The 13,272-nt window shown below is 38.1% G+C and overlaps 2 protein-coding genes across 3 annotated transcripts; both read left to right on the forward strand.

Annotated features, from left to right (window-relative positions):
- Window positions 723–2,928, forward strand: LOC109831526 (pentatricopeptide repeat-containing protein At5g19020, mitochondrial). Its single transcript, XM_020398858.1, has one exon. The coding sequence runs from the start codon at window positions 832–834 to the stop codon at window positions 2,881–2,883; it is 2,052 nt and encodes a 683-aa protein (XP_020254447.1). The 5' UTR covers window positions 723–831; the 3' UTR covers window positions 2,884–2,928.
- On the forward strand, window positions 4,066–7,320 carry LOC109831527 (tubulin alpha-2 chain-like). Of its 2 annotated transcripts, XR_002244443.1 has the most exons (4): window positions 4,066–4,232; window positions 5,427–5,764; window positions 7,011–7,160; window positions 7,230–7,320. XR_002244443.1 is itself a non-coding variant. In XM_020398859.1 (3 exons), exons 1-3 carry the CDS (start codon window positions 4,119–4,121, stop codon window positions 7,036–7,038), a joined length of 480 nt encoding a protein of 159 aa, XP_020254448.1. In that variant the 5' UTR covers window positions 4,066–4,118; the 3' UTR covers window positions 7,039–7,223. The 2 variants fall into 2 exon arrangements, 1 of the variants encoding a protein (XP_020254448.1); XM_020398859.1 differs by lacking the exon at window positions 7,230–7,320 and having other exon boundaries at window positions 7,011–7,223.

A 13,272-nucleotide genomic window follows, 5' to 3' on the forward strand; every position in this document is an offset into this window, starting at 1 on the left:
GGGGTTATTTGGGTTCATCAAAGCCCAAAGAAGACAAGAGAACCTATTTTCAGTCCAAAGTATTCGGTAAGATGAAAAACCTCATATTTCTCCCTTTTTTATATATAATTTTATTTTTAGGGTTTGATTAAGTTCAATTTGGTTTTGTCAAATTTTGGCTTCATTTTTCTCTCTCTTTCCTCTGTCAAGAAAATTAGAGATTTAAGTATTATTTAATTTTATAATACACATAGAAATTAAGAATTTTTTGTCAATTCTCACCATGTGAAATTATGATCTTCTTATGCGTAGTCCATTTGATCGTGAGTGATAAATTTCTACCATTTTTGTTGTAGGTAATTGTCAAATCAAATGGTTGAAAGTATAAGCTGAATTTTAGTCTCCTTTTTTCCCAAAATACCCCCAACCTAAAACAAAATTATCAAGTTGCCAAATGTAAATACATTTAATATGTAAGGGCAGAATAGGTTGAAGAACAGCTGAACAGTCTCAGCTGAAATTTGATCCTCTTTTTTTCTTGAAATACTCCTAACCCAAAACCAAAGCATGAAGTTACTAAATATGAATACAATCAGAAGAGAGGAAAAAAAAAACAACCAAAGGGGCAAAAGAGAAAATGACTATATGAACAGTATTTGATAAAATTTGACCTGGACTCCCTAAAATATCCTTGGGTCCAAAACAAATTTTAGATATTAAAACTGAAGATAAATTGAAAAATGGATGACATTTCCGGAAGAAGAAGAAAAAAAATTCATCTAGCTTTTAAACCATGTTTTTTATAGATCGTCTCTTATTCGTCGTCTAGGCACAGAAGGAGAGTTGCGTCTCATGTTCAATGTTTCCACCAAAGCAATTTCAAGAACCAAACACTTCAGATTCTCTTCATCGTCTTCATCTCCAAAATCAATCTCAAGCTCAAAACCCATCGAATTCTCTCTCGTCTCCGCTCTCAAATCATGCTCCTCCTCCTCCTCCCTCTCCTCAGGCCAACAGCTCCACGCTCACGCTCTCAAATCCGGCCTCGACAGCTCCAACCTCTTCGTCCGCAACGCCCTCATCAACCTCTACGCCAAATGCGGCCTCCTCGGCGATGCCCGCTTCCTCTTCAGCTCATCAGCCTCCCTCGACACCGCCTCTTTTAACACCATGCTCGTCAGTTATGTCAAATCCCGCAAAATCGACGAAGCCCGCAACTTGTTTGATGAAATGACCCAACGAGACTGTGTCTCGTTTACGACGATGATAATGGGCCTTGCCCAAAATGGGTTTTCGGCGGAAGCCCTGTTGTTGTTTTCCCAAATGGTGGGCGATGGAGCTAGGCCCAATGAGGTTACGCTGGCGACCGTGCTCTCGTCTTGTGCTCGTTTGTGTCGTGATTTGGGGAAGATGGTTCATGGGTTTGCGAAGAAAACCGGTCTTGATGGGTTTGTTCTTGTAGGGACCAATTTGGTGAATTGGTATGGTGTTAGTTCCGATTTAGAGGACGCTAAGAAAGTGTTTGATGAAACGCTGGAGAGGAATACGGTCACATGGAATGCGATGCTTAATGGATATGCGAAGGGGGGAATGGTGGACTTGGCTGAGGATTTGTTTCAGAGGATCCCTGTAAAGGATTTGGTATCTTGGAGCACAATGATTGATGCATACTTGAGGGTGGATATGTTGGATGAAGCTCTTTTTGGATTCTGTGAGATGTTGAGAAGAGACCCAGAGGCAAGACCAAATGAAGTAATGCTTGTAGATCTAGTTTCTGCCTGTAGTCGCCATGCCGCATTAGGAGAAGGAAGCCAGTTGCACACTGTGATAGTTAAAGCTGGATTGGATGGTCATTCTTTTGTTCAGGCAACACTTATACATTTTTATGCTGCATGTAAGAAGATTGAGCTTGCTTGTGTGCTGTTCGAGTCATTTGACAAGGAAAATATTTCGTGTTGGAATGCTCTGATGGCAGGATTTCTAAGGAATGGCATGGTGGATGCAGCGAGGAGTTTGTTTCATGAGATGCCCGAGAGAGATGTCGTTTCTTGGAGTAGCTTGATATCTGGATATATTCAATTTGACAGTTCCGATCTAGCATTAGAGCTTTCTCATGATATGATCAGGCATGGAGTTAAACCTAATGAGATTACACTTGTTAGCGTTCTTTCTGCTATTGCAAATTGTGGACCACTGGAACAAGGGAAATCTGTGCATTGCTATTTATATAAAAATAATCAGTCCATTCCTCTTACTGATAACTTAATAGCAGCCCTGATTGATATGTATGCGAAGCGAGGAAACATCAACGGTGCATTGAGGGCATTTTCTTATCATCAGAATGCTACACCTTTCTCGACAACATCACCTTGGAATGCAATAATTTGCGGTCTAGCTATGCACGGTCATGCTGAAATGTCTCTCAAAATATTCTCAAATATGCGAGAAGGGAAATTTGTTAAACCAAATGCTATTACATTCATTGGGGTTCTGAGTGCTTGTTGCCATGCTGGGTTAGTTTCTGCCGGGAGACAACATTTCAAGTCTATGATGAGTGTGTACGGAATAAACCCAACTATCAAGCACTATGGTTGTATGGTGGATCTTGTAGGACGAGCGGGTTGCTTAGAAGAGGCAGAGAGATTGATCATGGATATGCCGATGAAGGCAGACGTGATGATTTGGGGAAGCATGCTCTCCAATGCAAGGACTCATGGCGATATGGAAGTAGCGGAACGGGCTGCAGAGAGATTGGCGAGGCTAGAACCAAGTCACGGGGCAGGGAGAGTGCTCTTGTCCAATGTTTATGCAGATGCTGGCAAGTGGGATAATGTGTTTGTTGTTAGGAGAGAGATGCAGCAAGAAAGATTGACAAGGGTCCCTGGATGTAGTGGCATTCTCTGATGTCTTTCCAACCTGCAAATAAAAATTATTATTTTTCTATAAATTTTACAAATTCTTAAACTTTCTGTAAAATTTTCAATATTTTTAAGTCTCTTGGGTTTCAATCTAAAATATACAATTTCTAAAAGTCCTTTGTGTATTTCTACTAATTTTGAAAGTTGATTTTTCACGTAAATTCTTGAAATTATGTTTTTTTAAAGTATTTCTACTAGTTGTGCAAATTCTATAAATTTTGGATATTTTCTATAGCTTGGGCACTTGTACATACTTAATTATAACAGTAATCTCCTGAATTATGAGACAATTTAGGAGGCGAGAATATTTCATAATATCATCTAACCTTTATCTTTGTTTTTAAAATTTAAATATAAAGAAACAAATGATAATATAAAGAATTTAATTTTTTATATGTTAGGTACACAATTTAAATCTTTAGATTGTCAAAATATTAAACATTTGTTTGTTTTTTCTAGTAAATAAATGGGTTTTTAGAGAACTACCCATAATTTAGGCCCTAATTCATGTTATTATCCTTAATTACTCAATTTTTAGAAAACCACCCATATTGAACATTCTACTAACATGGAACCACCTAAGCACTTTTCCATCCAATTCTCCATCCAACAAATTATGTTTTACCCTACAAAGAATAAGGAGTTTTTTGATTCGAAACTTGTGATTTTATTACAAAGAATGTCAAAATTTCAATCGAAACTTTTATTAGTTACACATTTTCAAGCTTAAGGTCAACCAATGTTCAGTGGAAAGATGCTGAATGCAAACATTTATATGGTAGAACTTATTTCTTAATGTTCCATTAATAAAATGGGTGGTTTCTGCGATAAAAGATTTTCGGTATGGAAAATGATGAAATAATTTGATTTATGTGGTTTTGATCTTGATTTTTTTCTGTGATTTTAATCCAAATAAGTTAGAACTGGAACTTACTGCCAGCTCTATCACCCTGAGCAGCTCATCTCTGGCAAAGAAGATGTTGCCAAAAACTTTGCTCGTGGACATTACACAGGTATAACAGTCCTCACTGAATCCCTTCTTATTTTTGTTTTCTAATTCTTCTGTATCAAAAAAGGATTGGTCTTTTATATGTTACCTCTGGTTATAAGTTTTATTGTTATGTTGTATTGTAGTTGGGAAGGAGATCGTAGATCTGTGTCTCGATCGCGTTAGAAAACTAGCAGACAATTGCACTGGTTTGCAAGGATTCTTGATTTTCAATGCTGTCGGTGCTGGTACTGGATCTGGTTTGGGCTCCTTGCTGTTGGAAAAGGCTTTCGGTTGATTATGGAAAAAAATCAGAGCTTGGTTTTACCATCTGTCCTTCACCTCAGGTACTACTAATCCCTCTTTGGTCAAGTGATTTGTCTTTGAGTAGATACTAGTGTCCAGTATATCTTCTCAGAAAACCCCGAGAGAATAAATCTGTTTATGGTGAATTCAGAAGATGTTTGGCGAAGTTCTTGAAGATGTAGGAGATAGGTGGAGAAAGATAAGATAATCAATTGTCTATAAATGTCTATAAATTTAGATGTGTATTACTAAGTTCGCGCCAGTCAAATTTGCAACATAATAGTTTTAAGATTCAGACAATGCACAGATTTTAAACTTTCTATTAACATTTTTTTTAATTATGCAATAATTTAGCAGTATATACTACACCTACATACGTTGAAAAAAGTTTTGGTTCTTCTTTGCTTCAGCATGTGGCCACTGAAGTGCCTTTTTCTATTAATAAGCTTCCCCCCCCCCCCTCCCTTCCCCCCTTCAGTCTCCGCTTTACCTCATACAAGTTGCCATGAGCATCCAACTATGTCCATTCTTAGGAGTTGTAAGAGCATCCACCGTGTTCACTTGGAAGTTGGTACCCATTATAAAATGTGATGTTTATTTATTTTGCCCCTGCACGCAACCATGTGGATATCGCTGTTGTGGGCCTCTGCCCATCTATGTGTATGTGCCTTGGCTATGAAGGCTAATGATCATTGGCATGTGGGATCAGGGTGGTGGGTTCTGTTGCTTATGTTTGCTCTAAGCAGACAATTCTTTGAAATATTTATATGACTTCTTCCTATTATATCTGTTCTTTTTCCTTTGCTTAATTATTTTCCAACAGCTGGTCTTTTGTGTTTACTATTATATCACAAATTTGAACCATTTTTAAAATACAACGTAACACCTTATCTATGTAATACATTTTTTTTGGTTTAGTCCCTTAAATCTTTAATATTTTGAAATTAATCACTCAAAAGTCAAATTATTGCAATTGCTATTACATCCCCCAATTCTTATGAGTTGTCTCAAAATTAGTTCCTTGAATCATTGAAATTGCTATTAAGTCCCTCATTCTCATAGTTTATTTCAAATTAATGCCTTCAATCAAGAGTAAGCAGTAGCAAGATATGAAACTTGGAGGAACTAATAGCAATTTCAATGATTTGAGGGAAAGATTTCAAAATATTGAAGATTAAAAAGAGGAATACAGCGAAAGGCCAACTTACACCAATTTGAACCGCTTGATATCTCAGATCATCTCCTCCTTGACCACTTCGCTTGGGTTTGATGGCACTATCAATGTTGATATAACAGAATTCCAAACAAACCTTGTACCATATCCTAGGATCCGTTCCATGCTTTCCTCTTATGCGCCCGCTATCTCTGCTGCGAAAGCATACCATGAACAGCTCTCGGTTCCTGAAATCACAAATGCTGTCTTTGAGCCCTCGAGTATGTTGGCAAAGTGTGACACGAGACGTGGGAAGTGCATGGCCTGTTGTTTGATGTATAGTGGGGATGTTGTGCCCAAGGATGTTAAAGCAGCAATTGAAACTATTAAAACCAAGTGGACTGTCCAATTCGTGGACTGGTAAGATTAAGCTGCTCTGAATTTTACCTATTATTCATTTACTTATTTTCTGAATTTTTGCATACATGCCTTTGAATATGCATACTAACGTTCAAATTTTAAGGAGCTCCATGTTTATAGCTTAAAGCGTCAATTATGTTTTATTAGCTGCAAGACAACACAGTTATAATAAATACTGATTCATAATGAAAATGATACAATTTTATTTGTATTTTAAGCTCTAGGTTTGTATACGACTAGAGTATATATTCTTGGAGTAACTTCACAAATCACATTCAGCAGCTTTTTTGTTGCCTTTTTTTTAATCATTATATGTCCATGAATATCTTGACCTCGGGATATTCCACAAACGTAGCAACAACAAAGAAAACATCTTTTTTTTTTTTTCAGTATCTAACAAATATTCATTGTTCCTGGCTCATACAACTGGCAACTATTGTACCCTTTTCTACTTTAGTAAAAACACATTCTACAAACGTAGCTACAACAAAAACAGTATCTTTTTTCATTATATAACAAATATCCACTGTTCTCTCCTTTTTTCTCGTGGCTCATACAACTGGCAACTATTGTACCATTTTCTACTTTAATCTAGGTTTGCTTTGATCTGCCTATAGTCGTTGCAGCTCTTTTAACTGCCTTTCTGTCATACTAAACTGCAGGCTAGGGCAACTCATTGCACTCGTTGTGCCTGACCGTCTGAACAGTTTCATCCTCATTATCTTCAGTTCACTCTCTCCAACTTAAGAGTCTTGTTTGCTCCATAGTCATCAGAAGAGTTATCCTTTAGACCATGTTTAGATTGAGGACTTGTTTTATCCCGAGATTAATTTAACTCATTATAGCCCTGGGATATAATAATCCAGCAGACTATAGTGAGTTAAAATTTTAATAACATGTTTTTGGTGTTAACACCTCTAATACCTATGTTCTGTTTGGAAGCTTGTCATTGTAAGGTGGTATTAGATTAAGGCATAACAATAAATGTCCATAATGTCCCCCTAGCTACGGATTATAGCTTTCATGTTAAAATAATATGAAAAACAGGTGTTAATAATCTACATAGTCCGCATGTAATTAAGTTTGACTACAATACGCTTCACAAATTTATTTCTTTTTTCATTTTATCTTCAGTGTGAGCTTTCAGTGTAATGTTCATGCTTCTCTCTTTACGTGGTCTAGTTGGCACGTGCTTGCATCAATTTGAGATTGCAACGTAACATCTTATTTATTCATTCCATGTCAGGAGCCAACGCAGAGGCAGCTGGAATTGAGGTTGGAAGCTGGAATTGAGGCTGGAAGCTGGGAATCTGGGAAGGAGCTGACTGTGTATACCTGTGGGACTGATATGCAAGAATAAGGACTGATACGCAAAAGATTGGGGCTAGCATGCAAAGTCTCAAAGTTTGAGGGCTATAATACTTGTTGACTGTTTGTTTGTTAGTTCTGTTAGAGATTTCACAAGGTCTCAAAGTTTGAGGGCTATAATACTTGTTGACTGTTTGTTTGTTAGTTCTGTTAGAGATTTCACAAGTGTGCACGTGCACAGTTAGGAGGTTGTTTTTCTGTTATTTTCTGTTAGTGATTCAACAGTGTGCACGTGCACAATCTGTTTAGAAGAAGAGAAGGGTATAAATAGTCAACTGTAATAATTGATATTAAAGTTGTTGAATAATACAAAAATCTCTCAGTCCTATACAATTTCTTCATTCTACAGTCTCTCTCTCTCATCTCTGTCTCTTCTTCTCAAAAGCTGAACTCTCTCATCTCTGTCTCTTCTTCTCAAAAGCTGAATTAAAGCTGAAATCAATGGCTAGGAAAGTGAATCGAGGTCTTCGATCCTCACAATTGGTATCAGAGCAACAAGAAACTGAAGCGGGCGCTGAGGATTTCTTGAACGATCAGGTGGAAGTTGAGGTTGATGAGCCTACTCCAGAGGATCGATTCGCTAGATTAGAGGATGCTGTTGTCAGGAGCAGCTCTTTCAATCGACAACAGGATTCTTTCAATCATAAATTTTCAACACAGATGGGTGAACTATCTTCGAAGCTGGAGTTTCTAACTCAAGAGTTCAAGAATTTCAAGAATTCCAAGAACTCTGACCAAGGAATTCTTGGTTCTGGTCCGAGGGAAGATCACAGGACTCTGGATTCAAGTTCAAGAGGAGCTGGTGACTTCAATAGGAATGATCACAGCAGTGGATATCAGCTACAGAATCGAAGGACTCCTGATTTCAGTGGAGAGTTTCAATCTGCTCATAGCTTAGGTAATACATCAACTCCAAGAAACTCTTTCTTTAGCAATCAAAAATTGGTTCAACCGAAATCTTTACGCTTAGATTTTCCCTCTTTCTCAGAATCGAAGGACTCCTGATTTCAGTGGAGAGTTTCAATCTGCTCATAGCTTAGGTAATACATCAACTCTAGGAAACTCTTTCTTTAGCAATCAAAAATTGGTTCAACCGAAATCTTTACGCTTAGATTTTCCCTCTTTCTCTGGATCTGAGAATATTATAGCTTGGTTAGAGCAAACTGAACAGATCTTTGAGTATTATGATATTAAAAATGAGGAATGGGTTAAGGTTTGCTCATTCTATCTAAGGGAAGAAGCCTTGCAGTGGTATAGGTGGTTCACTAGGAATATTGAAGATTATTATCAATGGACTGTTTTTAAGGAAGAAATTTTAACAAGATTTGGTCCTAGTGAACTCACGAGACCATATGATGCTTTCTCAACCATGAAATAGACTTCTACAGTCAGGGAATACTTGGGCAAATTTGAGCAAGCATTAGGAATGTTAGATGATCAACCCTCTAGGAGACACATCCTTGAAAGGTTTATAGGGGGTTTGAAAGATGAATTGAGATATGATGTTTCAGCAGCTAGACCAACTTCCTTAAAGGGAGCTGTATCCCTGGCCAAACTCTTTGAGGACAAACAGAAAAATGAAAGGAAATCTAAGGGTCACTGGAATTACTTAAATTCAGATGGTTCTTCAATGAACAAATCTCAAAATCCTTATATTAGATCTTCAGATCCTCTGACAGTCAAACCCTTTCATCAGTTCAAGAAACTGACCTCTGAGGATATACAAAAAAGAAGGAGTCAAAACTTGTGTTTTACCTGTGATGAAAAATGGCATAGGGGTCATCAATGCAAAGGGAAACAATTGTTTGTCTTAGAAGGGGTCATGGAGGGTGAACTGGATAGGACTGCAGTAGATTCTGGAGAGGAGGAAGAAGAAGATTCTAAAGTCATGGAGTTGGCTGAAAGCCTAGCAAGAGGAGCTCCCTCTATTTCAGTACAAGCATTGAATGGAATTACTGCCTCCCACACAATTAGGGTGGTAGGATATTACAAAAATCAAGCTGTTAACATCCTAATAGACTCAGGATCTACACACAATTTTATTAATGTCAAACTGGTGAAGAAATTGGGTATAACAGTAACATAATCAAGTAATTTTGATGTTCTAGTAGCCAGTGGTGAGCTAATTAAAGGAGGAGGAGTGTGTCCAGGAGTATCTTTAGACTGTCAAGGGGTGAGTATTCATGTTAACCTATTGGTTATGCCTATGGGGGGGCAGTCAAGTGGTTTTAGGAGCTGACTGGATGAGAACATTGGAGGATATTACTTTGAACTTCAACAAACTACAGGTGACATTCATGAATGAGGGGGTTAAAAGAACTTTGCAGGGGGTACTCCCAGGTGATTTGCAGTTGGTTGACAGTAAGCAAATTGCAAAAACTATCAGAGAGCAAGAACAAGGATTCTTCATCCAATTGTGTAGTGTGAGTCTACAAACGTGCACAACAGAAGGTGCACAGGAAGAATTACCTACAGAAGTGCAAAGGCTGGTACAAGAGTTTGAAGATGTATTTAAGGAGCTACTACAACTTCCTCCTAGAAGGGACATAGATCATAAAATTCCACTGGAAGAGGGCACAAAGCCAGTCTGTATCAGACCATACAGGCATGCACACCTCTTAAAAGATGAAATTGAAAAGCAAGTGGAGGAAATGCTGCACAGAGGTATTATTAGACCTAGCAACAGTCCCTTCTCTTCTCCAGTTGTGATGGTAAAAAAATCTGATGGAGGTTGGAGGATGTGTGTAGATTACAGATCTCTTAATCAAGCTACCATCAAAGATAAATTTCCCATACCTGTGATAGATGAACTTTTGGATGAATTGCATGGGGCAAAATTCTTTACTAAGCTAGATTTAAAATATGGATATCACCAGATTAGAATGCATGAATCTGATATTCCAAAAACTGCCTTTAGGACTCATAGTGGTCATTTTGAGTTTCTGGTAATGCCATTTGGCCTCACTAATGCTCCTTCTACTTTTCAAGCCCTTATGAATTCTATCTTCAAAGACCTACTCAGGAAATCTATCCTTGTCTTCTTTGATGATATTTTGATATATAGTGCAAAGTGGCAGGACCATTTAATTCATCTGAGGCAAGTGTTCTTGATTATGAGGAAACATCAGTTGGTGGCAAAAATGTCAAAGTGCAGTTTTGGACAACATCAGGTGGAGTATTTAGGCCATGTGGTATCACAAGAGGGAGTTGGGGTTGACCCTAACAAGATAAAGGCTATCATTGAGTGGCCAAGACCAACAACTTTGAAGAGGCTGAGAGGTTTTTTGGGCTTAGCAGGATACTATAGAAAGTTTATCAAAGGATTTGGAGCAATAGCACAGCCTTTGACCCAACTTTTGAAGAAAGGAGCTTTCACATGGACTGACTGTGCTGAAAAGGCTTTTGACACCTTGAAAGAGGCACTGACTCAACCTCCAGTCCTAGCTATGCCCAATTTCAACTTACCATTTATCATTGAGTGTGATGCTTCAGGGTCAGGGATTGGGGCTGTATTGATGCAAGAGGGAAGACCTATAGCTTACTTCAGTTTTGCTTTGAAAGGAAGGAATGTTACATTATCCACATATGAGAAGGAGTTAATGGCAATCATTCTATCAACAAAAAAATGGCAGCAATATTTACTAGGAAGAACATTTGTGATCAGAACTGATCATCAGAGTCTTAAATACTTACTGGAGCAAAGAATCAACACAGGTATTCAAAATAAGTGGCTTGCGAAATTACATGGCTATGACTATAAGGTGGAATACAAGCCAGGTAGATTGAATAATGCTGCAGATAGTTTATCCAGACTTCAGGATGATGGAGATGAGATTCCTGCTCCTATAACTGAGGTTTCATCACTCACTACTCTTACTAGTGATTGGTTAGAGGAGATTAAACATATGTGTTCTACAGATGATTATTTTGAGCAAGTGGATGCCAAGTTGCAGCAGGGACAACTGGATACTGGAAGATATGTCAAGAAAGGAGGGCTCTACTTCTACAAAGGGAGACTTTTGATTAGTCCTACAGCTCAACACATTAAATCCTCCTTATTGAAAGAGCACCATGATAGTCCAATAGCAGGGCACTCTGGAATCACTAGGACCCTGCAGAGGCTTAGACAAGCTTGTTATTGGGAAGGTATGAAAAGGGATGTCCAGACTTATGTAAAAAATTGTGATGTCTGCCAAAGAACAAAAGGGGAAAACATAGCCCCCCCAGGACTCTTGCAACCCTTACCTGTTCCAGATTATATATGGGAGGACATTTCAATTGATTTCATTACTCAGCTACCAAAAAGTGGGGATAAAAGTGTTATTTTTGTGGTGGTGGACAGATTGTCTAAGTATGCTCATTTTTTCCCACTGTCACATCCTTACAATGCTTCTTCAGTTGCTCATGTATTCTTTGAAGGAGTGTTTAGATTGCATGGCATGCCTAAGTCTATTGTGAGTGATAGAGATCCCTTGTTTACAAGTCTCTTTTGGAAGACATTGTTTAAATTACAAGGCAGTCAGTTGAAGTTCAGCTCAGCCTATCACCCCCAAACTGATGGCCAAACAGAGATTATTAACAAAATTTTAGAGGGTTATCTGCGCTGTTTTTGCTGTCACAAGCCTAAGGAGTGGAGTAAATGGTTGCCTCTAGCTGAGTATTGGTATAATACAACCTGGAAAGTATCTACAAACACCACTCCTTTTACAACAGTATATGGCAGGCAACCCCCTTCCTTACTTACTTATATTCCTAAGAGCTGCAAGGTTGAAGCAGTGGATGAGGTTCTCTTTTCCAGAGATATAGCCCTTCAGTTGTTGAAAGACAGTTTGAAGAAATCAGTGATGCAAATGAAGAAATTTGCAGATAGACACAGAAGCCACAGAATTTTTGCAGTAGGTGATTGGGTTTATCTTAAACTTCAGCCTTATAGGCAGGTCAGTGTCTCTTCATGCAAACCTCACAAATTATCTCCCAAGTATTATGGTCCATACCAGATTTTGGAGAAGATAGGTGAGGTAGCTTACAAGTTAGAACTTCCTACTCATGCCAAGATCCACCCTGTCTTTCATGTTTCCTAGTTAAAGAAGAAAGTAGGTTCTGATATCAATTTACAGAGTGATCTGCCTAGTTTTGTAGAAGAAATAATTGATGAGCCTGAGGCGATATTGGATAGAAGATCAATCATAAAAGGGAATCATTTGGTATCTGAGGTTCTTATTAAGTGGAAACAAAGACCTTCATTTGATTCTACTTGGGAATCCTACTGGGACTTGGTGAAGAGGTTTCCCACTTTTGACCTTGAGACAAGGTCAAATTTAGGTGGGGGGAATTGTCAGGAGCCAACGCAGAGGCAGCTGGAATTGAGGTTGGAAGCTGGAATTGAGGCTGGAAGCTGGGAATCTGGGAAGGAGATGACTGTGTATACCTGTGGGACTGATATGCAAGAATAAGGACTGATACGCAAAAGATTGGGGCTAGCATGCAAAGTCTCAAAGTTTGAGGGCTATAATACTTGTTGACTGTTTGTTTGTTAGTTCTGTTAGAGATTTCACAAGTGTGCACGTGCACAGTTAGGAGGTTGTTTTTCTGTTATTTCCTGTTAGTGATTCAACAGTGTGCACGTGCACAATCTGTTTAGAAGAAGAGAATGGTATAAATAGTCAACTGTAATAATTGATATTCAAGTTGTTGAATAATACAAAAAATCTCTCAGTTCTATACAATTTCTTCATTCTACAGTCTCTCTCTCTCTCATCTCTGTCTCTTCTTCTCAAAAGCTGAATTAAAGTTGAAATCAATGGCTAGAAAAATGAATCGAGGTCTTCGATCCTCACATTCCATCTCCTACGCCCACTTGACTGACTTCGCTTGGAGTAATTAATTTAGAACTATGAAACTTCAAATCATCAATTATGTTTTCAAATCATCAATTATGTTCATGATATGCTCACCGCGAAAATTTTGTGTTTCGTTTTTTTACCTTTTTTGTTCCGGGTCTTGATGTTCCAGTTTCTTTCTTTTTCTTTGTCATAGTAGATGGTGGAATGGAAAAAACCAAAAAGGGAGCCTAGCTAGATAATGTTTAGGAAAGTCAAGAGACGAAAGTCTTTTTGAATCTAATCCCAAGTGAAAAATAG

Source organism: Asparagus officinalis, chromosome 2, assembly GCF_001876935.1.
Source record: "Asparagus officinalis chromosome 2, Aspof.V1, whole genome shotgun sequence".
Taxonomy (NCBI): domain Eukaryota; kingdom Viridiplantae; phylum Streptophyta; class Magnoliopsida; order Asparagales; family Asparagaceae; genus Asparagus; species Asparagus officinalis.

Coding starts and splice junctions, on each gene's coding strand:
- LOC109831527 (XM_020398859.1), top strand. CDS start 4,119: ATGCTGTCGGTGCTGGTACTGGATCTGGTTTGGGCTCCTTGCTGTTGG. Junction 4,233..5,426: donor CCATCTGTCCTTCACCTCAG/GTACTACTAATC, acceptor TTGATATCTCAG/ATCATCTCCTCCTTGACCAC. Junction 5,765..7,010: donor ACTGTCCAATTCGTGGACTG/GTAAGATTAAGC, acceptor ATTCCATGTCAG/GAGCCAACGCAGAGGCAGCT.
- LOC109831526 (XM_020398858.1), top strand. CDS start 832: ATGTTCAATGTTTCCACCAAAGCAATTTCAAGAACCAAACACTTCAGA.